General features: G+C 38.8%; 1 protein-coding gene across 2 annotated transcripts in view; it reads left to right on the top strand.

Moving 5' to 3' along the window:
• UBE2E2 (ubiquitin conjugating enzyme E2 E2) overlaps positions 1-25,630 on the top strand; it is a 401,161-nt gene extending 375,531 nt beyond the window's left edge. For both annotated transcript variants that reach the window (XM_055285955.2, XM_055285965.2), the window contains exon 6: positions 24,789-25,630. In XM_055285955.2, the coding sequence (XP_055141930.1) occupies positions 24,789-24,886 (98 nt within the window). In that variant the 3' untranslated portion in view covers positions 24,887-25,630. The remainder of the gene's footprint in view (positions 1-24,788) is intronic.
• Positions 25,631-26,119: the final 489 nt, after the last annotated feature.

Genomic DNA, 26,119 nt, shown 5'->3' with positions numbered 1-26,119 from the left:
ATTTCTCCTTGTCAAAAAAACTAAACAATATACACACACACACGCTTTTGTTCCCAGTATTTTGTGTCAGTTTCATTTATTTTTGTTAAATGTAGCTTCTCTTTATGGTTCTCTTTGAAAATATGCATCCCTCTGGAAGAGATGACACATTAGGTGACAGTCACATTATGATGTGAATCAAGGTATATGAACGTTGTCAGGAAGGGGAAATAGGTCCCAGAATTAGCCAAATAGGAGGGGAGGGAGGCAGCCAGATGCAAGCCGGATTTCCACTGCTTTACAAAGTTGCTGTGCAGTCATTTAGAGAGAGGCCCAACTCTAATTATTACACTCTCATATGCAGTGAGAAACTTGGAGATTTCTTTTGTATGTCCTTATCCCAAAAATAGGCATGGCTTTTTTTTTTTTTTTTTTTTTCCAGTGAAAGAGGTTGGCAGCTGGACTGGGAGTGTTAAGGTGAGAAAGGTCAACAGGTTACAGAGGCCAGTGCAACAGGGCTTGTTAGACATAATCAAAGACCTAGTTAGGGAAGCTGCAGGAAGCAGAGGGTTGGGATTTCCAACTAGGGAGGTTATAGGGGCCCTCTGGCTAAAGGGAAGTTAGCTCAACTCTGAAAAGGTTTAAAATCCAGTTTAAAATTCTGATTAGGAAAATCCCACAATAAGCAGTTGGTCTTTTTAAATGTTTCCCCTCTCACAGGTTAAGATGCTTCTGCCTAATAGTTCAGCATCATTGTAAAGGACTTAGTGTGTTCGCAGATCACTTTGATAAGTGCTTCTGCCACCTCTTTTCTTTCCCCCTTTTTGTGCTTTAAGAACCTCCCTCATGAGATCATTTTCTTCTTTCTGAGATTGGTCTCGCTAGGGAAGACTAGAATGACAGTGTAGACTAATTAAATTGTTGTCCAGAGTTGTCATTCATTTGTTGCTTTTGAACTAAGAGAGATGGAAGCCACTTCATATTAATGCATTGTTTTAATGTATAAGCCAACACCTCACACTTACTGAGCATAAAGTTTTTTGCCATGTATTTTCCTTTTTTTGCAGTATTCTTAGCCCTCTGTCAAATTAACATGTTTGCCTCTTTTGAAAACTCCTATTTCCTCCTGAAACAGTAAGAACTAAGGAGAAGAGCAAAGCATTGGAACAGTCCCTGCTGAAGACAATAGTATGATAAGAACATTGAAAAATACAGGCTGGGTGCGGTGGCTCACGCTTGTAATCCCGGCACTTTGGGAGGCCGAGGCGGGCGGATCACGAGGTCAGGAGATCGAGACCACGGTGAAACCCCGTCTCTACTAAAAATACAAAAAAATTAGCCGGGCGTGGTGGCAGGCGCCTGTAGTAGTCGCAGCTACTCAGAGAGGCTGAGGCAGGAGAATGGCGTGAACCTGGGAGGTGGAGCTTGCAGTGAGCCGAGATTGCACCACTGCACTCCAGCCTAGGTGACAGAGCAAGACTCCATCTCAAAAAAAAAAAAAAAAAAAAAAAAAAAAAAAAAAAAAAAAAAAAAAAAATTTAATAGGCTAAAATGCATTTGGGACATCAAGTTATTGGCCAGAATGCATCTTTATGCATAGTGAGCCTTGCTACTGGGGATCTCATGGGGAGTAATGGTGATTAAAAGGTTTTTGAAGAGCGAAGTTGTGTGACCAAGCTTGTATAAGAGACTGAAACTTGGTTCATCTGGTAGTAGACAGCCTGAAGACAGACACTCCAGACATGTGTTAGTCCATTTGCATTGCTATGGAATAACTGAGGCTGGGCAATTTATAAAGAAAAAGTTTTATTTGGCTCACAGTTCTGCAGGGTGTACAAGAAGTATAGAGCCAGCATCTGCTTCTGGAAGGGCCTCAGGAAGCTTCCAATCAATGGCGGAGAGTGAAGGCAAGTCACATGGTGAGAGAAGGAGCAAAAAAGAAAGCGAGAAGGTGCCACACTCTTTTGAACAACCAGATCTCATTAGCACTCATTACTGAGGGAAGAGCACTGGGCCATTCATGAGGGGCCCACCCCCCTGACCCCAACAGCTGCCACTAGGCCCTAGCTCCAACATTGAGAGTCACATGTCAACAGATTTGGAGGGGACAAATATCCAAACCATATCAAGAAAGGATTTTGGTGGCCCAGTTAAGAGGTGAAAAAGGCTTTGAAGAGGAAGGGCCAAGAGATATTTGGGAATCAGAATCCTCAGGACTTAATTTCTTTACCACTATGGCAGTATCAGTAGTGACTGTGTCCCAACCTCAAGAAAGTGAACTTGACTGTGCCTGGTCTCTCATAAATTTCCAGACCAGTCTCAGTGAGGTAAAAAGATGCATTCCAGGATCAGTGAATATTATGTAGTCATTTCATAGTACCCAGGGGGTTAACGCTTCTATAACTAAAACAAGCCGTTCCCCCTTTTCTGCCAGCAGAAAGATGGAAAACAAGATTCACAATATGCTTCCTGTGATGTGTTAGGATTTGTTTGGTCATGATTTTTTATCCGTAACAGAGGGATATAGTAAAAGTTTGAATCCCAGAAATAGAACTGCCCACTTACTTGGCTGAGGTAGGGGTAGGGGAGAAGCAGTGTGTATGGACAGAATTTCGTCAGGTGGTAGAATATGTTGCCTAAGGGGTTTAAACAACAGTATGTTCAAGTTCAGGCAAGATGTCAGTAAAACAGGAAATTACTGAATACAGACTAAATGTAAGAATCTTTATACATTATAAGAATTGAAACCTTCAGGGACTGAAAGAAGGTCATGGGGAATCTGGAAGACAAAGCAAAAGGTCATTTATAGGAAATGGATCATGTCTGCTTTAGATTCAAAGCCAAGATAGCTATATATTCAACCCCAAAAAGTGACGCCAGACCTGCCAGAATGCTCACCATGCAAAGTCAGTGACTTAAAGAGTCAGTGATCCTATGGGTATAAATATCAGGCCCAAGAATGGAAATGAAGAAGGATGTCTAGTCTGGAAGAACCTGCCACCACCCACAAACTAAGTCATCTTGACCAATAGGTTGAACTGTATGTGAATCCGTATATTAAACAAATACTTACTGCATGGTCATCTCTAGTATCCTAGACACTTTGTTGGTTTTGTGATATAAAACTGAAAGAGACACTGCGTCCCTCAAGGAGAGGGGGAGGTTGGCAGGCACAGAGCAGTAAGTTTCTTCCTTTTTAGAGGTAGTGGTTGGTCCACCTTTAGCAGAATATTCAAATAACACCATCTCACAGGAGAGAACAAGAGCAAGGCCTCAGCCCAAATCAAAGCCCACGCTTTCAGTGGACAGTCACTCCTCAGCACAGACAGCACCCATGTGACTCACCAGACTCCCTTGACCACAGTTTTTCCACAGTCAGAGGCAGGCAGAATGGTCTATAAACTGAAACCACTGGGTTATTTTTATTTGTTGGCTCAAGTTCAGATTCCCACATGTGGTGGAGACCGTGGACACATGACAATGTCTAGGGCATGACTGCTGTATTCACACCCACTGTCACAATTCCCTTGTCCTACTCTTACCCACTGAAGAGGAATGTGAACAGAAAAGACTTTGGGGGGGTGGAATTGATATATTTTACAGTACTAGTTACTAATGGGTGGACTACATGTGAGGATTGTGGAATAAAAATTTTTTTGAACAAAAGGTGTGCATTATAAACAAGTCTTGTTATGTTATTATTGTCATTTTTTCTTTCAAGGTGGAAGTAGACGGAAGAGAGAATCAGGATAATCTTGTCTGTCATAGCCAGAGACCGTCAGAAAAATACTCCAATTAAAGAGAATTTATTTTCTCTGTCTGGCAGGAACAAACACTTGTATATCATATATATATATATATATATATATATATATATATATATATATATATGTATGTATATATAAAATACTTCATAAAATACCTGGATACCTGGTGGGTATAGACTAATGGAGAATAAGCTGTTCTTTAAAATCTAGTATCTACAGAGAATAACAAGTATTGTTGAGGAAGTGGAGAATTGGGCATTGCTAGTGGGAATATAAAATGGTGCATCTGCTTTGGACAGCACTTTAGCAGTTCCTCACATGGTTAAACATAGAGTTATAAGACCAAGCAATCCTACAAGTAAATATATACCCAGAAAAAATGAAAACATATGTCCAGATAAAAAGGTGTACACAAATGTTCCTTGCAGCATTATTTATAATAGCCAAAAAGTAAACACAGCCTACATGTCCGTCAGTTGATAAATGGATAAATATAATTGATATATTCATACAATGGAAAATAATTTGATAATAAAAAGGAATGAAGTATTGATGCTACAACACGGATGAACCTTGAGAACATGCTTTGTAAAAGAAACCAATCACAAGAGACTACCTATTATTCCATTTAGGAAAAGTTTTCAGATTAGGGAACTACCTAGACACCAAAGTAGATTGATTAGTAGATACCCAGACCTAGGACTGGCGGATTTGGCAGCGGGGAGTAACTGCTGATGGGTACAGGGTTTCTCTTTGGAATGGTAAAAACATTCTAAAAAAAATAGATTGTGGTAATGGTTGCCCAATCTGTGAATATACTAAAAACCATTAAAGTGTGCACTTTAAATGGGTGTATTGTATGGTACGTGAATTACATCTCAATAAAGCTGTTTTTAAAAACCTAGCTTCCAATATCTTGGCATCTTGGCCTGTTTCCTCCACTACTTGCTGCAGCCAGAGCTTTTTGCAGTGGTATTTGGGAAAAGTAATGTGTGGATCTCTGGTGTCTTAAGGCCTCTACTGTAAGGATATTTTCTGAGATTTCATTAGAAATTATTACTTAATTAAGCCTGGAATTGCAACCCAGTAGTTTCTCAGTAGGAGTACACCATCTGTGCTGTTCTTTAGATGAGTTTATTCTAAAAGGACATTTTATATTTCAAAGTGTTCATTGATTTAATGTATGTAGCACTGCTGTATAGACTTACAGGCTGAGTTTTTAAGTTTTTAAAAATATTTTATCAAGTATATACTTTACAGCCATTGTATTTTTACTGTTTTATGAGCAGTATTGACTCAAGGGGCATTAATTTGGAATGGTTTTAATTTTATCCAGTCACTGCCTTAGGCCATGTTTTGTGGAATCTTGCTTTTCTATCCCTTAACAATATCTAGCAGATGTTTTAGCACTCGTTACTGCGGGTCACTTTCTCATTATTAGAAGGTCAGTCTGGTCCATTTTTAAATTCCCATCTTATACCTGATTTAAATCTAATATCCTCTTTCTACTCCATCAAAATGGGAGGAACATGGTCTGGTACCTCCTTTTTCCCCCCTAATCAAGCTCTAACTCCTTGCGGGTAAGGGATAGGTAATAAGTGAGAACAGTGTCCCTTTACCTAGTTTCCCATGGTTGTCATCTTCCTGCATCTTTGGCAAATACAGCCTTGCCATCCATGCCTTCTGGGTAACAGGTGTCAAAATGCTTCTTCACATTGGGTAACTGGGAGAGTTCACTGCCCAGTTCCCTGATGTTGAAGACCTAGCCTAGACTCAACCTCCTTGCCCAGCCCAGCCCATTTCCCAGTAATGTACTGGTAAATGTTTAACAAAAGGCTGGGCAGGGGTGGTATGTGTATATGTACATACCTAAGTTTATTATACATTTTACTGATGTAAACAATGTATAGTAAATAATTTACATCAGTAAACAATGTATAATAAATAATTTATAAATTATAAAATATACAGTACTCTTAAATGTAAATTTCATATAGCCAGCTGATTCTTCCAGAAATGCATTGATGTTTGCCAAACTCTTTCCTCTGTATTCATCCTATGATTGCACCTGACAAATGAGTATATTTCTAACATGACTGTTGGGTGATATTTTCATTTAAGAAATAAGACAAAGTGAAACAAAGATGTCAGAGCTTGTTTTTAGTAATGTCATGAGCAACTTCTTTGCTAAATCAAATAATAGTTTTCAAATACTGGAAGAATGTGTCCTCCAATTTTTGTACTGTTCACAGTGTGAGGACTCTAGAGATGATAGACTTTTAAGTTTAATCTGCATTATTAGCATCTTCTTTATCACTTCCTGAAGTCTAGACAGTCAATAAATCAAGTCCTGATTTTGTAGCGTTTTTGCATTTCAAGCTACCAACATAACCCTTAATAAATGCATAATTGGGACAAGATGCATGCTAGCACAATTTTTCCCACCATGCACATAGACAATAAAAAAGTAAGAGCATAGAGGATAATAGTAAAATGATTAAGAAGTGATGAGTTTTTAAGTATTTTCTACATTTGTTTTTAATATTATCTATTTAATTGTAAGTTTGTATAATGTTTTAATAATGGCTCCAGAGCACCACTGCCCCTCACACACAGCATTCTTCTAAGAATCTCTTTGCTATCGGAGTCCCCTCATCTGTGTGCGCCCTTCTTTTCTTTTTTTTTTTTTTTGCGACAGAGTCTCACTCCGACAGGCTAGAATGCAGTGGCACAATCTCAGCTCACTGCAACCTCCATTTCCCAGGCTCAAGTGATTCTCCTGCCTCAGCCTCCCGTGTAGCTGGGCTTACAGGCCTGTGCCACCACGCCCGGCTAATTTTTGTATTTTTACTAGGGACAGGGTTTCACCATGTTGGTCAGGCTGGTCTCAAACTCCTGACCTCATGATCCACCCACCTTGGCCTCCCAAAGTGCTGGGATTACAGGCGTGAGCCACCACGGCCGGCCTATGCTCCCTTCTTGATAGGACACTGACATGATAGCAAGGATCGTACAGACCACTTTTTTGCCACTTCCTCTCTCTAGTCAGCTAGTCTAGGAGCAGGTCAGCAGGTAAGCTACCTAAGCAACTCATATCTGATTTGAATTTCCAGACAGGGATAACACTCAAGAGCCTCCTTGAAGACGCTCTGAATCTTTACTAATGAATCTCTTGGTACCCTCCCGAAGTGGCTTTGAGAAAGGAAAGCCATCTTTTGGAGGGGAGGGTGTGGAGAACAGGACACCTCCACTGCCACACAAACTACACTCCCAAGGTGGTAGCTCAGTATTCCCACAAAGGTCCTTTCTCTTCTTTTTCATGTTTTATGGTGGACTCCTGGAGCTGGCAGAGCCAGCTTATCTTAATAAGTCCTGAGGGAGATATTAATGTCTCCTTGGAATTTGGGATAGTTAATACCTCTTTTAGTATCCCTGGTTATTAATTCTGAAGCAGTAGCACATGTTGCTAGATTTAGGCAGTTTTATTTAGCATTCCCAATTCTAGACCTAGTTTGATAATGTCCATTATTTGATTTAAATCATGGAAATGATTGTTTTTCTCCCTTAATCACTACAAGTCACACACTGTTATGTCTTTTGAGGATGCTTAATCTTTCTGGTTTGGGTTAGGCCTATAATTAGTAGTCAGGTTTTTCTACCTTCCAAACTACAAAAACCCGACTTTGTCCTAGTCACTTCATTTTAGACCCAGAGGAATTCCAATATTTCTAAATCCTGATAACATTATATATGTATGTATAATTTTTATTTTTATTGTAGATTCAGGGAGTGCATATGCAAGTTACAAAGGTATACTGCATGATGTTAAAGTTTGGGGTTCTGTTGATCGTGTCACCCAGATAGTGAACATAATACCCAATAGGAAGTTTCTCAGCCCTTGGCCCTTCCCCAACTCTCACTCTCCTTTTGAAGTCCTTAGTGCCTTTTGTTCCCATCTTTACATCTGTGTGTGCCCAGGCTTAACTCCCACTTATAAGTGAGAAAATGCAGTATTTGGTTTTCCTTTTCTATGTTAATTCGCTTAGGATAATGGCCTTCAGCTGCATCCATGTTGCTGCAAAGGACATGATTTTGCTCCTTTTGATTGCTGCATACTATCCCATGGTGTATATGTACCACATTTTCTTTATCCAGTCCACTGTTGATGGGCACCTAGGTTGATTTCATCCCTCTGCTTTTGTGAATAGCGCTGCAGTGAATGTACGAGTGTAAGTGTCTTTTTGGTAGAACAATCTATTTTCCTTTGGGTTTATACCCAGTGATGAGACTGTTGTATCAAATGGTAGTTTTGTTTTGTGTTTTCTTTTGATGACATTATTTAGAGGGACATGAGAGTCTTATACACTGGGGTAAAATGCTTTAATTGCTCCAAGTATTAATCTCATCAAGATTAGGGTTCTCAAAAAAAAAAAAATTACAGAAGGAAAGGAATGAGATACGATGAGGACTTAATTTACTAGATATCAAACCCTACTATAAAGCTATAGTGATAAAAATCACTATATATAGTGATAAAAATCAGGAATGAGTAAAGCAAAAGACAAGAATAACAAGTACAGAATCAGGTCCAGATATACATAGGAAGCTTGTGTATGATAAAGTTAACATTTCACATAAAAGTTACTATGAATATAGGAGAAAGTAAATATGCGAGGGTATTTCTAAACTACTGCAGTGAAGATAGAGGGCCTTTATAAACATACATCAAACCAGAAAATATTAAAGAAAGATGGACTGCTTTGACTTCTTAAATTTTTTAAATTTATATTTGGCCAGAGACATCATAAGCTAGGTTAAAGGACAAATCATATACTGGGAGAAAATATTTTTTCCACACATAATAGATGAATCATGTTATCTTTGGAAGTGCACTAAATTTATTTTGGCTGAGTACTAAACAGCCATTATTAAAATCAATGAACAGCCTAAGGCAAAGCTGAATGTTCCCATCATAAAATGATCTTCTGAGATATAAGAATAAATATGAAATTTTATTTTCAAGAACTTAATGTTACCGTTTTATTATTAAAGTATCAGTCTGTTTTTAAGGTTTGTCATTATGATGTACCAATATCATTTCTCAGTACTGCCAGCTGCTAGGTGGTTCCTCCACACTTGTGATAACTAAATAGTTGCTTGTTGTCACCTAATTAAAAGCATGGATTTTGTGGGCAATGTATGCCAATATGGGTTACTATTCATGGAGGTTGTGCTATTAGGTCAATAAGCTCTCCTTTTTCTTGAATAGTAACAAAAAGGTAAAGTCTTCTCTCCTCAACTCCTAGACTTAAAAACTTAGCTGATGATGACACACTGTCATTGAAACAATTTCACAAACTAAAGCTGTGTGCAATGCTTAAACAAAACACTTTGACTGAATAAAAAAAAAATGTGGTACATATATACAATGGAGTACTGTTCAACAGTAAAAAAGAATGGGATCCTATGATTTGGAACGACATGGATGGAGCTGGAGGTCGTTATGTTAAGTGAAGTAAGCCAGGCACAGAACGACAAGCTTCACATGTTCTCACTTATTTGTGAGCGCTAAAAATTAAAACCATTGAACTCATGAAGATAGAGAGTAGAAGAATGGTTACCAAGGGCTGGAAAGGGTAGTTGGTGTTGGAGGGAGGGAAGTGAGCACAGCTAATGGGTACAAACAGTTAGAAAGAATGAAAAAGACCTAGTGTTTGCTAGCACAACAGGGTGAGTATAATCAAAAATAATTTAATTGTACATTTTAAAATAACTAAAAGAGTATAACTGGATTGTCCATAACACAGAGGATACATGTTTGAGGGGATGAATACTCCATTTGCCATGATGTGATTGTTATACATTGCATTCCCATGCCTGTATCAGAGTATCTCATGTACCCCATCAATATATACACCTACTATGTACCCACAAACATTAAAAATTATAAATTTTTATAAAGAAAGCACTTTGCAAGCTGATCTGAGTGGCACACACCTGTAGCCCCAGCTACTTAGAAGCCTGAAGCAAAAAAGGATTGCTTGAGCCCAGGAGTTTGAGGCCATAGTACACTATAAGCATGCCTGTGAATAGGCACTGCACTCCATCCTGGACAACATGATGAGACCTTGTCCCTAAGAAAGAAAACACTTTCTCAATATTTAAGAAGCAGACATAAGACTTCTGCCATTACATTTTTATTTCTAATAGTCTTACATTCACTTGCTGCTTCACACAATCGCCAGATGTGCTACACTTTATGCCAGCAGCTGTTGCTTGTTACCAAGTCATTTTCTTTTGGTACAGGTTGAGTGTCCCTAATCTAAATTGAAAATACTCCAAAATCTGAAACTTTTTGAGCACCTAGATGACTCTCAAAGGAAATGCACATTGGAGCAATTCAGAATTTGGATCTTCAGATTAGGGCTACTCAGCCTGTATTAGCACCTGCAGTGGATAACATTAAAATCATGTTTGTTCCAGCAGCCTTTTAACATGTGGTGGCTGCTCTTCTCTCTCACTTTGAACATTCGTATGAATACATGTGTAGACAATGCCAAATCTTTCCTTCGTATATTATGTAGTTTGTCTTCGGCTAAGAGATTTTTAGTCCCAAATTACATTCAGAATGTTTACCAATATTTAAAAATCAGTATTCAGATACTGACAGTAAGTCCAAGTGATGATGTTATGCTTACTATATGTGATAATAACCTATATGATCTTTGATCTCTACAAGTTCAGTAAACCTGGAAATGACATTGAATGAGGCATTTGGCTATTCAGTCTTCCAAAGGCTAAAGCAAATTTTGACCAAGTACTGAGGCCAAAGCTTACTTATAGTGTGTTTTCAATATTTATAGTGTATAAAGTGTTCCTTCATATTAGAAAAAATGGACTAAGGACATGAACAAAATACTCACAGGAGAAATACAAATGGTGAACAAACATGAAAAAATGTTAAACCTCAGTAGGCATAAAGTTAAATACAGGTACAGCAATGACAGATTATTTTTCTATTAGTTTGGGGAAAAAAAATGAAAAAGCTGATAATGAGTTGGTGAGAATGCCCAGAAAGAGAGTAAATTGTACATACTTTTATTGAAGGGCAGTTTGGAAGCATTTACCAAACATTTAAAAATGTATACAGTGGTCCAGGAATCTACACTCCAGAAGTACTCAAATATGTCCTCAAAGATTTATACGAGACTGTAATATAGTTCTAACAGCAAAAAATCAAAATCTAAATGTGATCATAAGGAGAATGGAGAAATGAATGCTGACTCACTATGCAAAGGAATGCCTTATAGTTACTAAAACTAATGCGCTAAGTCAGTATGTACTGTCTCAGAAACATAGCTACGGTATATTGCTACAGAAGAAAATGCAAGTTGCAGAATGTCTGTGTGATTTCTATTTAAATAAATAAAATATGGAAGGATGAGAGTCAAACCGTTAACAGTAGTTGCCTCAAGGTGGAAGGGGGTATTGAGTTGAAGAGAAGGTAGTATTTTTTTACTTCATACATACTTCTTTATTATTTGAATTTATTATAATGCACATCTGTTACGTTTTAATTTTATAAAAGATTTAAATAAAACTAGGCTAGACCAAACTGTGGAATAAAAGTATTATGAAAGAAACAAAAATTAATTATTTCTCTCATTTTAAGACAACCCACAGATAGCCTCTAGTGACTTGGGGAGCGAAAAAAATAACATTAATCAAAGATACAATGGAACTGCTGGAGGACAGTGGATCATAGCCTTGAAGAATCCAAGAAATGGCAAAGTGCAGGCTGCAAATTCTGATAATAAAATAATTATGTTTAAACAAGAAACAACCAGGAGAAAAGTGAAAGAATGCTGTCAAAATCACTACCATGTCTCTATCTCTGACTTCCTAGTAATCCTTGAGTAGCGACAGGACAAACGTCTATGATGCAGTCTATTTATAATGCTAGTGCTGCAAAGGAACACCTGCCTTGTGGAATGACTGTGCTATATATATGGCTGTTACTGTGTGTATACCTTATTTACTTATATTCTTCTCATCATCCATCCATCCATGCAGTAAACATATAGGGTAAGAGGGATACAGAGATGACAGACAATCCTGTGACGGGAGAAACTTGTTTAGCACTGGTTCTCCAGTACCTGGAACAGAGTAGGGGCTCGATAAATATTTGTGGAATGAATGCATGGGCTCCCATCCAGTGAGAAAACAGAAAAGTAAACAGACAACTAAAAGGCAGTACTGGCACACCTCGTTTGACAGTGCTTTTGTGTTTCACATATACTGTTGTTGTTGTTGTTTTTTAACAAATTGAAGGTTTGTAGCAAGACTGTGTCTGTCAGCCGCATTTTTCCAACAGCGTGTGCTCTTTCATGTCTCTATGTCACATTTTGGTAATTCTCACAATATTTCAAACGTTATTATTATATCCTTTATGATGGTCTGTGATCAGTGATCTTTGATGCTACAATTGTAATTGATTTGTAATGGCCTATAAATGTTCAAGTGAAAGGAAGAGTCAAATGTCTCTCACTTTAAATTGAAAGATGGAGATAATTAAGCTTATTGAGGAAAGCATGTCAAAAGCCAAAACAGGCCAAAAGTTAGGCCTTTGTGTCAAGCATTAGCCAGTTGTGAATGCAAAGGAAAAGTTCTTGAGGAAAATACAAAGTGCTACTTTGATGAACACAGGACTGATTAAAAAAAAAAAAAAAAAAAAAAAAAAAGCAACACAGCCTTATTGCTGATAGGGATTTAGTGGTCTGGATAGACAGACCAGCTACAACACTCCCTTAAGCCAAAGTCTAATCCAGCATAAGGCCCTAACTCTCTGCAATCCTGTGAAGGCTGAGAGGTGAGGAAGCTGCAGAAGAAAAGTTGGAAGCTAGCAGAGGTAGGCTTATAAGGTTTAAAAAAAGAAGCCATCTTCCTAACATAAAATTGCAAGGTTGAGGGTGACCAAGGAACAAGGTGGGTGCAAGATGTAAAAGCAATTGCTGATATAGAAGCTACAGCAAGTTGCCCAGAAGATATAGCTAAGATAATTGATGAAGGTGGCTACACTAAACAGATTTTCATTGTAGATGAAACAGGCTTCTGTTGAAAGACACCAATCTAGGACTTTCATAGCTAGAAAGAAATCAATGCCTGGCTTCACAGCTTTTAAGGACAGGCTGACTCTCTTAGTAGGGGTCTAATGTATCTGGCGACTTCAAGTTGAAGCCAATGCTCATTTACCATTTCAAAAATCCTAGGACCCTTAAAAACTAGGCTATGCCTTCTCTGCCTGTGTGCTGTGAGTGGAAGAACAAAGCCTGGATGACAGCACATCCTTTTTAGTATGATGTACTGAATATTTTAAGCCCATGGTTGAGACCTACCTCTCAGAAAAAAAAAAAAAAAGATTCTTTTCAAAATACTAGTACTCAAAGATCTAATATCCAGAGTCTACAAGGAACTTAAACAAATTTACAAGAAAAAAAAAAACATTAAAAAGTGGGCAAAGGACATGAACAGACACTTCTCAAAAGAAGACATATGTGTGGCCAATAAAAATATGAAAAAATGCTCAACATCACTCATTAGAGAAATGCAAATTAAAACCACAATGAGATATCATCTCATGCCAGTCAGAATGTCTTTTATTAACAAGTCAAAAAACAACAAATGCTGTCAAGGTTGCAGAGAAAAAGGAATGCATTTACACTGTTGATGGGAGTGTAAATTAGTTCAACCTTTGTGGAAGACAGTGTGATTCTTCAGTGACCTAGAGGCAGAAATACCATTTGACCTACCAATCCCATTACTGGGTATATTCCCGAAGGAAAATAAATTATTTTGTTAAGATACGTGCACACATACACTCATTGCAGCACTACTCACAATAGCAAAGACATGGAATCAACCCAAATGCTCATCAATTATAGACTGTATGAAGAAAATATGATACATATACACCATAGAATACTGTGCAGCCATAAAAAGGAACAAGATCATGTCCTTTGCATGGACATGGTTGGAGTTGAAAGCCATTATCCTCAGCAAACTAGCACAGAAACAAAAAAACAAACACCACATGTTCTCACTTGTAAGTGGGAGCTGAATGATGAGAATACATGGAAATATGGTGAGGAACAGCACACACTGGGGCCTGTCCGAGGGGGCAGACAGGGAGGGAGAGCTTCAGGAAGAATAGCTCATGGATGCTGGGATTAATACCTAGGTGATGGGATGATCTGTGCAGCAAACCACCATGGCACATGTTTACCTGTGTAACAAACATGCACATCCTGCACATGTACCCCTGAACTTAAAAGTTAAAAATTTTAAATACTACTACTGGTTGATAATACACCTGGTCACCCAAGAGCTCTGATAGAGATATATAAAGAGTTGATTGTTGTTTCCATGCCTGCTAACACAGCATCCATTCTGAAGCCCATGTATCAAGGATTAATTTCAGCTTTCAAGTCTTATTATTTAAGAAAAACAGGCAGGGCACAGCGGCTCATGCCTATAATCCCAGCACTTTGGGAGGCCAAGGTGGGTGGATCATGAGGTGAGGAGATCGAGACCATACTGGCTAACACAGTGAAACCCCGTAAAAATACAAAAACTTAGCCGGGCATGGTGGCGGGTGCCTGTAGTCCCAGCTACTCAGGAGGCTGAGGCAGGAGAATGGCGTGAACCCAGGAGGCGGAGCTTGCAGTGAGCCAAGATCACGCCACTGCACTCCAGCCTGGGCAACAGAGCAAGACTCCATCTCAAAAAAAAAAAAAAAAGCCTAAAAGCCTGGGTGTGGTGACTCATACCTGTGATCCCAGTGCTTTGGGAGGCTAGGTGGGAGGATCACTTGAGGCTAGGAGTTTGAGACCAGCCTAGGCAACATAGCAAGACCCTGTCTTAACAACAAAAAAAAAAAAAATTAAAAAGCCAGCCATGATGATTTGTGTCTGTAGTCCTAACTACTTAGGAGGCTGATACAGGAGGATCACTTGAGCCCAGGATCGTGAAGTTAAAGTGACTACGATCATGCCACTGCACTCCAGCCTGGGCAACAGAGCAAGACCCTGTCTCTTAAAAAAAAAAAAAAAAGAATAAAGAATACTATTTCATAAGGCTATAGTTTACATACATGGTGATTCTCTGATGGATCTGACCAAGGTAAATTGAAAACCTTGTGTAAAGGATTCAACATTCTGTATGCCATTAAGAACATCTGTGATTCATGTGAGGAGGTCAAAATATCCACATTAACCAGAGTTTTGAACAAGTTGATTCCAACTCTCGCGGATGATTTGAGGGTTTCACAACTTTTATTGGAGGAAATAACTGCAGATGTAATGGAAATAGCAAGAGAACTATAATTAGAGTAGAACCTGCAAATGTGACTGAACTGCTGTAATCTCATGAACAAACTTGACCAGATGAAGAGTTGTATGGATGAGCAAAGAAAGTGGTTTCTTAAGATGAAATCTACTGGTGAAGATTCTTTGAACACTGAAGTGACAACAAAGTTTTTAGAATATTACATATAAACTTAGCTGATAAGGCAGTGGCAGGATTTAAGAGGATTGATTCCAATATTGAAAGAACTTCTGTAAGTGAAATACTATCAAACAGCAACATTCACACGCACAGAGAAATCTTTCCTGAAAGGGAGAATCGATCAACGCAGCAAACTGTATTGTAGTCTTATTGTAAGAAATTGCCAGCCACCCCAGCCTTCAGTAACCTGATCAGTCAGCAGCCATCCACATTGAGGCAAGACCCTCCATCAGTAAAAAGATTATGACTTACTGAAGGCTCAGATGATTGTTAGCATTTTTTTAGCAATATTTTTAAAGTACGTACTTTTTTAAGGCATAATGCTATTGCACACATAATAGACTACAGTATAAACACGCACTGGGAAACCAAAAAATACGTGTGACTCACTTTATTGTGACATTCACTTTATTGTGGCGGTCTGTAACCAGACCTGTAATATTTCCAAGGTATGCCTGTATTTGCAGTACAATGATAGAGATATGAACAGACAAATCAGAGATGGGACACATAAGACTGCTAGGAAGCCCCTGGAAGACATCCTCAGGGAGGCTGTGCTTGAAGTAAATGTTGAGAAATGAGTAGAAGCCTGCCAGGTAAAAAAGTAGAAAAGGTTATCCCAGGCAAAGGAACCGACATAAGCAAATGAACATAGTCATAAAAGAGCAGGGCTTATTTTTTTATTGCATATTTTAATAACTTGATTCAGGTAATCAGATGTCCCAGAAAATACCCCAAATTTTAAAAAATATCTTAAGTTTTAAAAATCCTTATGGTAATATCACGTAACTTCCTGTCTAACGTCAGATCTGATCATGTTAAACACGTTTTGCATATGGCAAAGGGCTTTTATTTCAGGTAAATGGTGAAATTGTTGGTCCTTTCATTATTTTTTAATTTTTATTTATTTATTTTTGAGGTGGGGTCTCACTCTGACACCCAGGCTGGAGTGCAGTGGCACAACCATAGCTCCCCACAATCTTGAACTCCTGGACTCAAGGGATCCTCCATAGTAGCTGGGACTATAGGCATGCACCACCACACCCAGCAAATTTTAAAAAATTTATTTAGAGGTGGGGTCTTGCTATATTGATCCGGTTCATCTTAAACTCCTGGCATCCTCGAGCAGGGCTTATTTAAAAAGCTGAAAGTCATTTATTATGGTTAAAGCATGACAGGAGGAGGCTAGAAAGATAAAGTCTGGATCACGGAAGACCTTGGGAGCCATGCTGAGTTTGGATTTTATCTGAAGAGAATGTCTTTAAGAAGACAATCAGATTTGTATTCTTAAAAGATGCACACAAATACATATTTGTCTTCAATTTGTATATGCTTTACAAGGATTAATTCACTTAAATTCTCATAACAAACTATGAAGTAGGTACCATTATTCTCCCCATTTTGCAGTTGAGAAACTGAGGCACAATAATTTCCCAAGGTGACCTGACTCCATGGTGGAACTGAGTTAAAAACCCAGACATTCTGGATCCAATGCCCATGCCCTTTTCTACTATGCTATACTATCTTTGTGTTTCTTCAAGATGTATATGTTTTCTTATGAAAGGGGAATAAAAAAATTTTTCGTGTAATTTCTTCCATACCACCTACCAACCAAGATAGAATGTTCTTTTGTCTTGCAAATAGAGTCATTCCGCAGTTCAGCAGTCTGCCTGTCTTTTCTCAATTTCCTCAGGATTCACTTTCCTCTTACCACTTAGCTGCTTCTTATCCCTTTTAGTCTGGATTTTTTATTTTAGTTTCAGTGGTACATGTGCAGATTTGTTATATAGGTCAATTGCATGTCACAGGGGTTTGATGTGCAGTTTGTTTTGTCACCCAGGTAATAAGCATAGGTAGTTTTTCTATCCTCACCCTTCTCCCACCCTCCACCCTCAAGTAGGCCATGGTATCTGTTGTTTGCTTCTTTGTATCCATAGATACTGAATGTTTAGCTCCCACTTATAAGTGAGAACATGCAGTATTTTGTTTTCTGTTCCTGTGTTTGCTTAAGATGATGGCCTCCAGCTCTATCCATGTTGATGCAAAGGATGTGATCTCATTCTTTTTTATGGCTGCATAGCATTCTATTGTGTATATATACCACGGTTTTTTTTCTTTATCTAGTCTACCATTGATGGGCATTTAGGTTGAGTCCATGTCTTTGCTGATGTGAACAGGGCCATGATGAACATACACATACATGTTTCTTTATGATAGAAATATTCCTTCGGTTATACCCAGTAATGGGATTCCTGGGTCAAATGGTAATTCTGCTTTGAGTTCTTTGAGAAATCACCACACTGCTTTCCACAGTGGTATATGGAAATGCTTTACACTCCCACCAGCAGTATATAAGCGTTCACCTTTCTTCATAACCTTTCCATCATCTGTTATTTTTTGACGTTTTAATAATGGTCATTCTGACTGGTATGCGATGATACCTCATTTTGGTTTTGATTTGCATTTCTTTAATGATCAGTGATCATTTTTTCATATGCTTGTTGGCCACATATATGTCTTCTTTTGAGAAATGTTTATTCATATCCTTTGCCCACCTTTTAATGGGGTTCGTTTTTTGCTTGTAAATTTAAGTTCCATGTAGACTCTGGATATTAGACCTTTGTCAGATGCATAGTTTGCAGATATTTTCTCCCATGCTGTGGAGTGTCTGTTTATTCTGTTGATAGTTTGTGTGTGTGTGTGTGTGTGTGTGTGTGTGTGTGTGTGTGTGTGTGTGTGTGTGTTTGTTTGCTGTGCAGACTCTTTCATTTAATTAGATCCCATTTGTCAATTTTTGTTTTTGTCGTAGTTGCTTTTGGAGTCTTCATCATGGAATTTTTGCCAGGGCCTGTGTCCAGAATGGTATTTCCTAAGTTGTCTTCCAGTGTTTTCATAGTTTTAGGTTTTACATTTAAGTCTTTAATACATCTTGAGTTGATTTTTGTATGTGGTGTAAGGAAGGGGTCCAATTTCAATCTTCTGCATATGGCTAGCCAGTTAGCCCAGCACCATTTATTGAATAGGGAGTCCTTTCCCCATTGCTTATTTTTGTCAGCTTTGTCAAAGATCAAATGGTCGTAAATATGTGGCATTATTTCTGGGCTCTTTATTTTGTTCCACTAGTCTATGTGTCTGTTTTTGTACCAGTATCATGCTTTTTTGGTTACTATAGCCTTGTAGTATGCTTTGAAGTCAGTTCATGTGATGCTTCCACCTTTGTTCTTTTTGCTTAGCATTGCTTTGGCTATTCAGGCTCTTTTTTGGTTCCATATGAATTTTAAAATAGTTTTTTCTAGTTCTGTGAAGAATGTCATTGGTAGTTTGATAGAAATAGGATTGAATCTGTAAATTGCTTTGGGCAATATGGCCATTTTAACAATCTTCTTCCTATCCATGAGCTTGGAATGTTTTTCCGTTTGTTTGTGTCACCTCTGATTTCTTTGAGCAGTGATTTGTAATTCTCATTGTAAAGATCTTTCACCTCCCTGGTTAGCTGTATTTTATTCTCTTTGTGGCTATTGTGAATGGGATTGTGTTCTTGTTTTGGCTCTCAGCCTGTATGGTGTTGGTGCATAGAAATGCTACTGATTTTTGTGCATTGATTTTGTATCCTGAGACTTTGCTGAAGTTGTTTATCAGATCAGGGAGCTTTAGGGCAGAGACAGTGGGGTTTTCTAGGTATAGAATCATATCGTCTACAAACAGGGATGATTTGACTTCCTCTCTTCCTATTCGAGTGCATTTTATTTCTTTCTCTTGCCTGATTGCTCTGGCTAAGAATTCCAGTGTAATATTGACTAGGAGTAGTGAGAGAGGGCATCCTTGTTTTGTTCTGGATTTCAAAGGGGTATGCTTCTAACATTTGCTCATTTAGTATGATGTTGGCTGTGGGTTTTTCATAGAGGGCTCTTATTATTTTGAAGTATGTTCCTTCAGTGCCTAGTTTGTTGAGGGTTTTTAACACGATGATATGTTGAATTTTAAAAGCCTTTTCTGCATCTGTTGAGATGATCATGTGGTTTTTTGTTTGCATTGTTTATGTGATGAATCACATTTGTTGATTTGCATGTGTTGAACCAACCTTGCATCCCAAGGTTAAAGTCTACTTGATCATGGTGGATTTGCTTTTTTGTATGCTGCTGGATTTGGTTTGCTAGTATTTTGTTGAGGATTTTTGCATCTACATTCATCAATCCCTTGTAGTCTTCTTCCCTGTCTCTGTCCTCCCTTTTCTAGGTGGGACTATAAACTCTTTGGCTTCCAAGGTACCCAATGTAGCTCCAGCCATTAAAGAGGCAAGGTGGGAGTTGTCTGAGCCTTTTTCTTCTAGAATCAAAGGTGCACATACCACAAATCTCAAAAAATGCTGAGGTGGATTATGCAATATGACAATCTTTTTTTTTTTTTTTTTTTTGGAAAGACGGTCTCGTTCTGTCGCCCAGCTGGAGTGCAGTGGCGCAATCATGGCTCACTGTAATCATGACCCCCTGGGCTCCAGTGAACCTCCTACCTCAGCCTCCCAAGAAGCTGGGACCACAGGTACATGCCACCACACCCAGCTACTTTTTGTATTTTTTTTTTTGTGGAGATGGGTTCTCACTATGTTGCCCAGGCTTGGTCTCAAACTCCTTGGCTCAGGCCATCCTCCTGCCTCAACCTCCCAAAGTGCTGAGATTACAGGCATGAGCCACTGTGCCCAGTTGCTATGACAGTCTTTCACTCACTTGCAAATAGTAGTGATTGTTAGTTCACAGGTATGTACTCTTTGCTTCTAAATTGTGTAGGGAGACAGAGGTGAGATGGAGGAAGTAGAGGTGAGTAAGAGGAAGGCATGTTCCCCTTCATCAGTGATCTTGCAGTCTTATGCTTTCATTCAGGTTATTATTTTATGACTGGCATTTTGTCAACAAAAATGCCGTGATGCTGGCTTGGAGCAGTGGCTCATCCTGTAATCCCACCACTTTTGGAGGCCAAAGTGGGAGGACACTTGAAGCCAGGAATTTAAGACCAGCCTGGGCAACATCTAACGTCTCTACCAAAAAAAATAAATAAATAAATTGGACATGCTACTGTGTGCCTGTAGTCCCAGCTACTCAGGAAGTTGAGGCAGGAGGATTTCGTGAGCCCAGGGGTCAAGGCTGCAGTGAGCTATGATCCCACCACTGCATTCCAGCCAGGGCAACAGAGTGAGACTCTGTCTCAAAAAAAAAAAAAAAGACATGATTTTTATTAAAGAGATGAGGAAATGTGATTTAGAGGAAAGCTTTGTATACCCAACTTCCATCTCTATTATATTCTGTTAACCACACTGTAGATCCTATACTTCTGCCTCAGGAAACCTCTAATACATGCCGTACTGGTGTCAGGGAGAATTAAGTACTGAAAGTCATCTAACTCTGTTCCTCATAAGTCTGAACATGCTCCTCTTTTCAAAAGTGTAAATAATCATTGAACAAAAACAGAAAATGTAGGAGGCTTTGATTTCAATTTACTTATCTACGGATAAATTTTGTGGCTTTTCTTTAGTAAAGATGAGGAAAACTGACAGATGATAATCTCAAATATTAATAAAGATTTGGGAAAATAGTAACAATCTGGAAACCAAAAATGATGGGAAATATTTTCTTCCTGTTAGAGAAATAAGGTACAGTAATTTATGTTTGGAGCCTGGCTTGGACGGCAGAGTGAAACCCTGTCTCAAAAAAAAAAAAATTATTTGGTTGATAACATGGTTTTTTTTTTTATTAGCTTTTAGTGTTGCTAGATTCGTTACTTTTATTTACCATTTATTAAGTTTAACATTCTGCTAAGAAACAGTATTTTCAGACTTTCACATTGAAAAGTCCTCCCTTAATTAAGCATATACAATTTACCATTTTCAGCAGAGATCCATTTTCACAACTAGCTCTTCGGGATTATTCCACTGTGCTGAATCTTTATGTGCAGCATATGAAAAAGTAGTTTGTAGCCTTTTTCTCCTTTGATGAAATATTAGCTTAAACATCAGCACTGCTACTGGGGGTAATATTCAGAAAGTCATAGGGACATGTAAATTGATATGAGAAAATAGTTACTATGTTGAATAGAATTTTAAATGAGCATCAAATACTAATTGTTAGTGGTCTTTTTTATTTTTTTAGAAAGAGAGCCTTGCTCTGTCACCCAGGCTGGAGTGTGGTGGTGTGATCACAGCTCACTGCAGTCTTAAACTTCTGGGCTCAAGAGATCCTCCCACCTCAGCCTCTCAAGTAGGCTGGACTACAGGGCCACACCACCACACCTGGCTAATGTTTGTTATTTTTTGTGGAGATGGGGGGGTCTCACTGTGTTGCCCAGGCTGGTCATGAACTCCTGGCCTCAAGCTATCCTCCACCCTCAGACTCCCAAAGTGCTGGGATTACAGACGTGAGCCATCACACTCAGCCAATAACATGATTTTTTTTAATTCCTTCATTGTATATTTTTACTTTATCCCTTCATTTTATACTTTAAACAAATTTAAGATTTGTATAACTTCCAAGGATGCATGCATGGTAATGGTCCTCACATCGTTGTTTTTAAAACAAAAGTTGGAGAGTACCCAAACATATAAAAACAGGAAATTGGTCCTTAATTCAGGTATTAGAAATGATGAAGTAGATCTACAATTATCTATGTAGAAAGTTATTTACCATATCGGTATAAAAATCATAGTTATTTTTTAAAAGATTACAAAAGCAGACTGTAAATTAATCCCTTTTTTTTTCCATCATATGTTTAGAAGTGTAGGAAGAAAACATACCGCGATGTTAACAGTAGTTTTCTTTGCGTGGATTTATACAGGAGATGGTCTTTGCTTTCAACTTTCTGTCTTGCATATTGTCTGAGGTGGTTTTCTAAATTATTATTAATTACTGTTTTATAGTTAGTGTGCATAATTTTACAGGTGGAAAAAAAATTTTTTAATCAAATTTGAAAACATAAAAGAACCTTGAAAGCAATTAAATGTAAAGCATGCAAAAAAAAGTTTGCACAACACAGGCTAATTGTTACCAGCACTCTAACTTGTTTTTCATTGTTTCTCCTTTTGCCTGTACTGAAATACTATTAACAGTTGATATGACACATTTTCCCACCCCACAGCTTCTTGTTCCCTTTATTCTTCCTTTGCTACCCTCCACCCCCTTTGAGCTGAAGTGGCAGACCTGTCTTATTCCCAGCGTGTACACTCTGGATGTGGGTACAATTTGAGGTGGAACATACAAGTCACTGTCATTCTTCTGACATTGAGCCTTACCTTGATCAGTAAGTTAGAATGGATCTTCAGTGTGTTTCACTAATATAAGTTCTATTTAATTAAACACCTATCTTGAGTGATACAGACTTAAGCTATTAAGGATGCCCACGTTTCACCCTACTCTTTGCATTCTAGAATGCCAGGAATCAGAACAAGATTTTTTTTTTTGGAAGGTAGAGAAATGTAACTCAGATTTCACTTTGGCCCCTAATACTCTAATGTCATTACTTAAGCTCAACTGAAAGGCTACATTTTTAAAAAAGTATCCTGGCCAATTGCCAGATATTTTGTGTCTGCATTTGGTATTGCTGGTTTAAATCTTGTCTGGACTGGTTGAAATGGTAGAGTTTTCTATTCAACATCTGAGAAAATGAAGAATCACAAAGAGTAGGCAGAGAGGCAAACGTTTTGAACAAACCCACATATTAAGTCTACTAACTGTGGTATAAGTGAATGTAGGAAACTGGCATCTCCCTGGAATTATTACAAGATTTACACAATTCCAGGAAAACTTAAGCAATGCTTGTTGAGCAGGCTTTCAAAGGCTTTGTTATCAGCTTCAGCAGATAGGTTAAAAAGTGGTGTTTCTATTATACCTTACATATTGAGAACGTATGACCATGAGTGCCTTACAAGGTTAGTCTCAGGATCTTCCCAAGTCGCCGGTGGTGTTGGGCCACAGACATAGTTCCATATTCTCTGCTATTTTTTTCCTACTAAACATTAGCTTTTGATGATTTTTCTCATTTTCCCTATTGGTTCCTCCTTACCTGACTGCTCTAATATACCCAAGTTCCCAATACCAAAAATAGGGGAAATATAAATCGAGGACAGAGTGAAATTAGAGAATTGGAGGGAAAAGAGTAGAATCTGGGATCTTTAGGAACCTAAGTTACTTTTTTTTTAATTGCTTTGATTTTTTTTTTTTTTTTTTTGTCTTTTTTTTAAAGAGGGTCTCACTCTGTCACCCAGGCTGGTATGTGGTGGCACGATCATAGCTCACTACAGACTCAAACTCCTGGACTCAAGCGATCCTGCTGCCTCAGCCTCTTAAAGTGCTGGTATTACAAGCATGAGCCACAGTGCCCCAATTTTTTTAATTAAGCGTTGACCCAATCAATATTGTGGCTAGAGAGCTATCTCCCAGCACTTTGTGGTTAAGAGGGTGAACTCTGGCTCCAAGCCCTGCTCCACCCCTTTCTCCACGTTGGGCAAGAGACTCAGCCTCCTTATGCTCCAATTTCCTCCTGTGTCAACTCCTTAGAAATCCATGTCATTAACATATGAGAGTTTTAGGACATGGTAAGTCATGGTAAGTATTAGCTATTAACATCTATTAGTATTTTTGTAATAATGAGTTATGTAGGTTGAATGTTACCAAATTTTGAGGAAGAAGTGGACCATCTCTGCCCTCTTTTGACTGTGTCCAGCTCAGACCCTCACATCTCCTCAGATAACGTAATCTGGCAGGAGAATGCCACCTGCCTGTGGAGCTAGCCTAGGGTAAGGAGTTGTCCAGACCGCCAGACTTCTTCCCCAGAGAGCTCATCAAGAGCCCCGGAGTCCCCTGCCCACAGCCCACCTGCATTTTCTCCGTGAAATATCTACTTGAAGACATGCAGCTCACACCTGTAATCCCAGCACTTTGGGAGGCTGAGGCAGGAGGATAAGTTGAGCCCAGGAGTTTGAGACTAGCCTGGACAATATAGTGAGACCCCCATCTCTACAAAAAAATTTGAAAATTAGCCAGGCATTGTTGCACACACCTGTGGTCCCAGCTACTCAGGAGGCTGAGGCGGGAGGAGGATTGCTTGATCCCAGGAGGTCAAGGCTAGAGTGAGCTGTGATCATGCCACTGCACTCTAGCCTGGGTGACAGAGCAACACCCTGTCTCAAAAGAAAAAGAAAAAACCAATACAAGGGGAGCAAGGCGAGAAGTATGTGGTGGGTACAGGGAAAGAGAATAAGACTTGTCAAGAAATATGACAAGAGCTATCAGTAAAATACAGATAGGTGACTCTTCGGGCAGCTGGTGTGAAATGTAGTCTGTCAGCAGCAGGTGACTGGCTCAGCCACAGCAGTGGTGGTCCAGGTTAGAACAGCAGCTTCTCATCTCCTCCCCTCCTGCTCTTTGCCAGCTTTCTGAACACTCCTTCCCCCACGGTGCTGGTATTTACTGACTCCCAACTCTGCTTTCCTTGCAGCTGACCCTCTGGTGGGCAGCATCGCCACACAGTACATGACCAACAGAGCAGAGCACGACCGGATGGCCAGACAGTGGACCAAGCGGTACGCCACATAGGGGCCTGCTGCCTGCCGCCCCGCGGGACCTGTGCAAGCACATTCACCAAGTGCATCAGTAGCCCTGCCCACCCCTCCAGACCTCGGTTCTTATTTTCCTATTTTTATTAAATTTGGAACCATTTTGTGATGGTATGTTGTCCATCTTCCCATCCCAGTTCTTCCTGTCCCCCTTTCTCTCTCCCACGCTCTCTTTTTTCTCTTATTTTATTCCCTTGTTGATTTCTGTTAACTTGAAAGATTTGGGATTTTTTCCCACCTCATCATAGATGGGAACTTTTGTTTTCAGTGCAAACAATGTTGGAGCTGTAATAGTAAAAGCTTTCTTACAAAGCTTTGTATTACTGTGTGGTTTTGTTTTTTGTTGTTGTTGTTTTTTTGATTTTGATTATTTTTTCTTTTATGTGATCTTTGGGAAAACATTCAGAATTATATCTCGTTTCTACTTAAATGTAGTGCTTAGGGTTAATTTTTTGTACTGAAGTCTTTATTGGTGGGTGCATGCTACTGGGAACAAGTTTTTGTACAAAAGCTTCAATCAGAATCACTGTGCATTACTGAGACTCTGTTTATCACTAGCCTTCTGTCCCTCACGCAGAAGACTGTTGGATTGAACAAAATAATATGTATTTTGATTTACTTAAAGTGCTTGTAAATTTCTTAGGGACCTGCCACTTTTGACTGTGGATCAGTTGATGTACACTTGTATTATTAAAGCACTCAATAAATCACTGTGGCTGATAAATGCGCTTCTGGTAACCCGACATTTGCTTTGTGTCCTGGTGACCGCTGTAGCCCTACGTGCAGTGAGGCTTGTCTAATTCAATTACAGGTTCAAATGTATTTTTCATCTCAGACCTCTAATATTTCTTTGGAGTTGAGTTGCTTAGCATGTGGAATTTCTCCAGCTGTCAGTAGCCTGATGATTTTATGGTTGTTATAGTAAATTGCTATCATTTTACGTATTTACTGGGCATTCTTTGTGTTGCAACCTTCTTTATCAACAATTAAAATATGTAACTCCAAAAATATCCTTCTTGTGAAAGTGAAGTCTGAGCTAATCATTGTGTTCAGCCACTTTCAACTTTATTTCTCTCAAAATTGTTACAGTGATTGCCCTTAAGCTTTGTTTTGTTCATTTTGTTGTTGTTGTTGTTGTTGTTTCTCCATGGTTTTAGCAAAAGAAGTAAACTCAACTGTATTGGTCACGGTCAACCCATTCAATGACAAGGGT

The sequence above is a fragment of the Symphalangus syndactylus genome, chromosome 1 (assembly GCF_028878055.3).
Source record: "Symphalangus syndactylus isolate Jambi chromosome 1, NHGRI_mSymSyn1-v2.1_pri, whole genome shotgun sequence".
Lineage (NCBI taxonomy): Eukaryota > Metazoa > Chordata > Mammalia > Primates > Hylobatidae > Symphalangus > Symphalangus syndactylus.
This window is presented reverse-complemented; position numbering and strand designations above follow the sequence as displayed.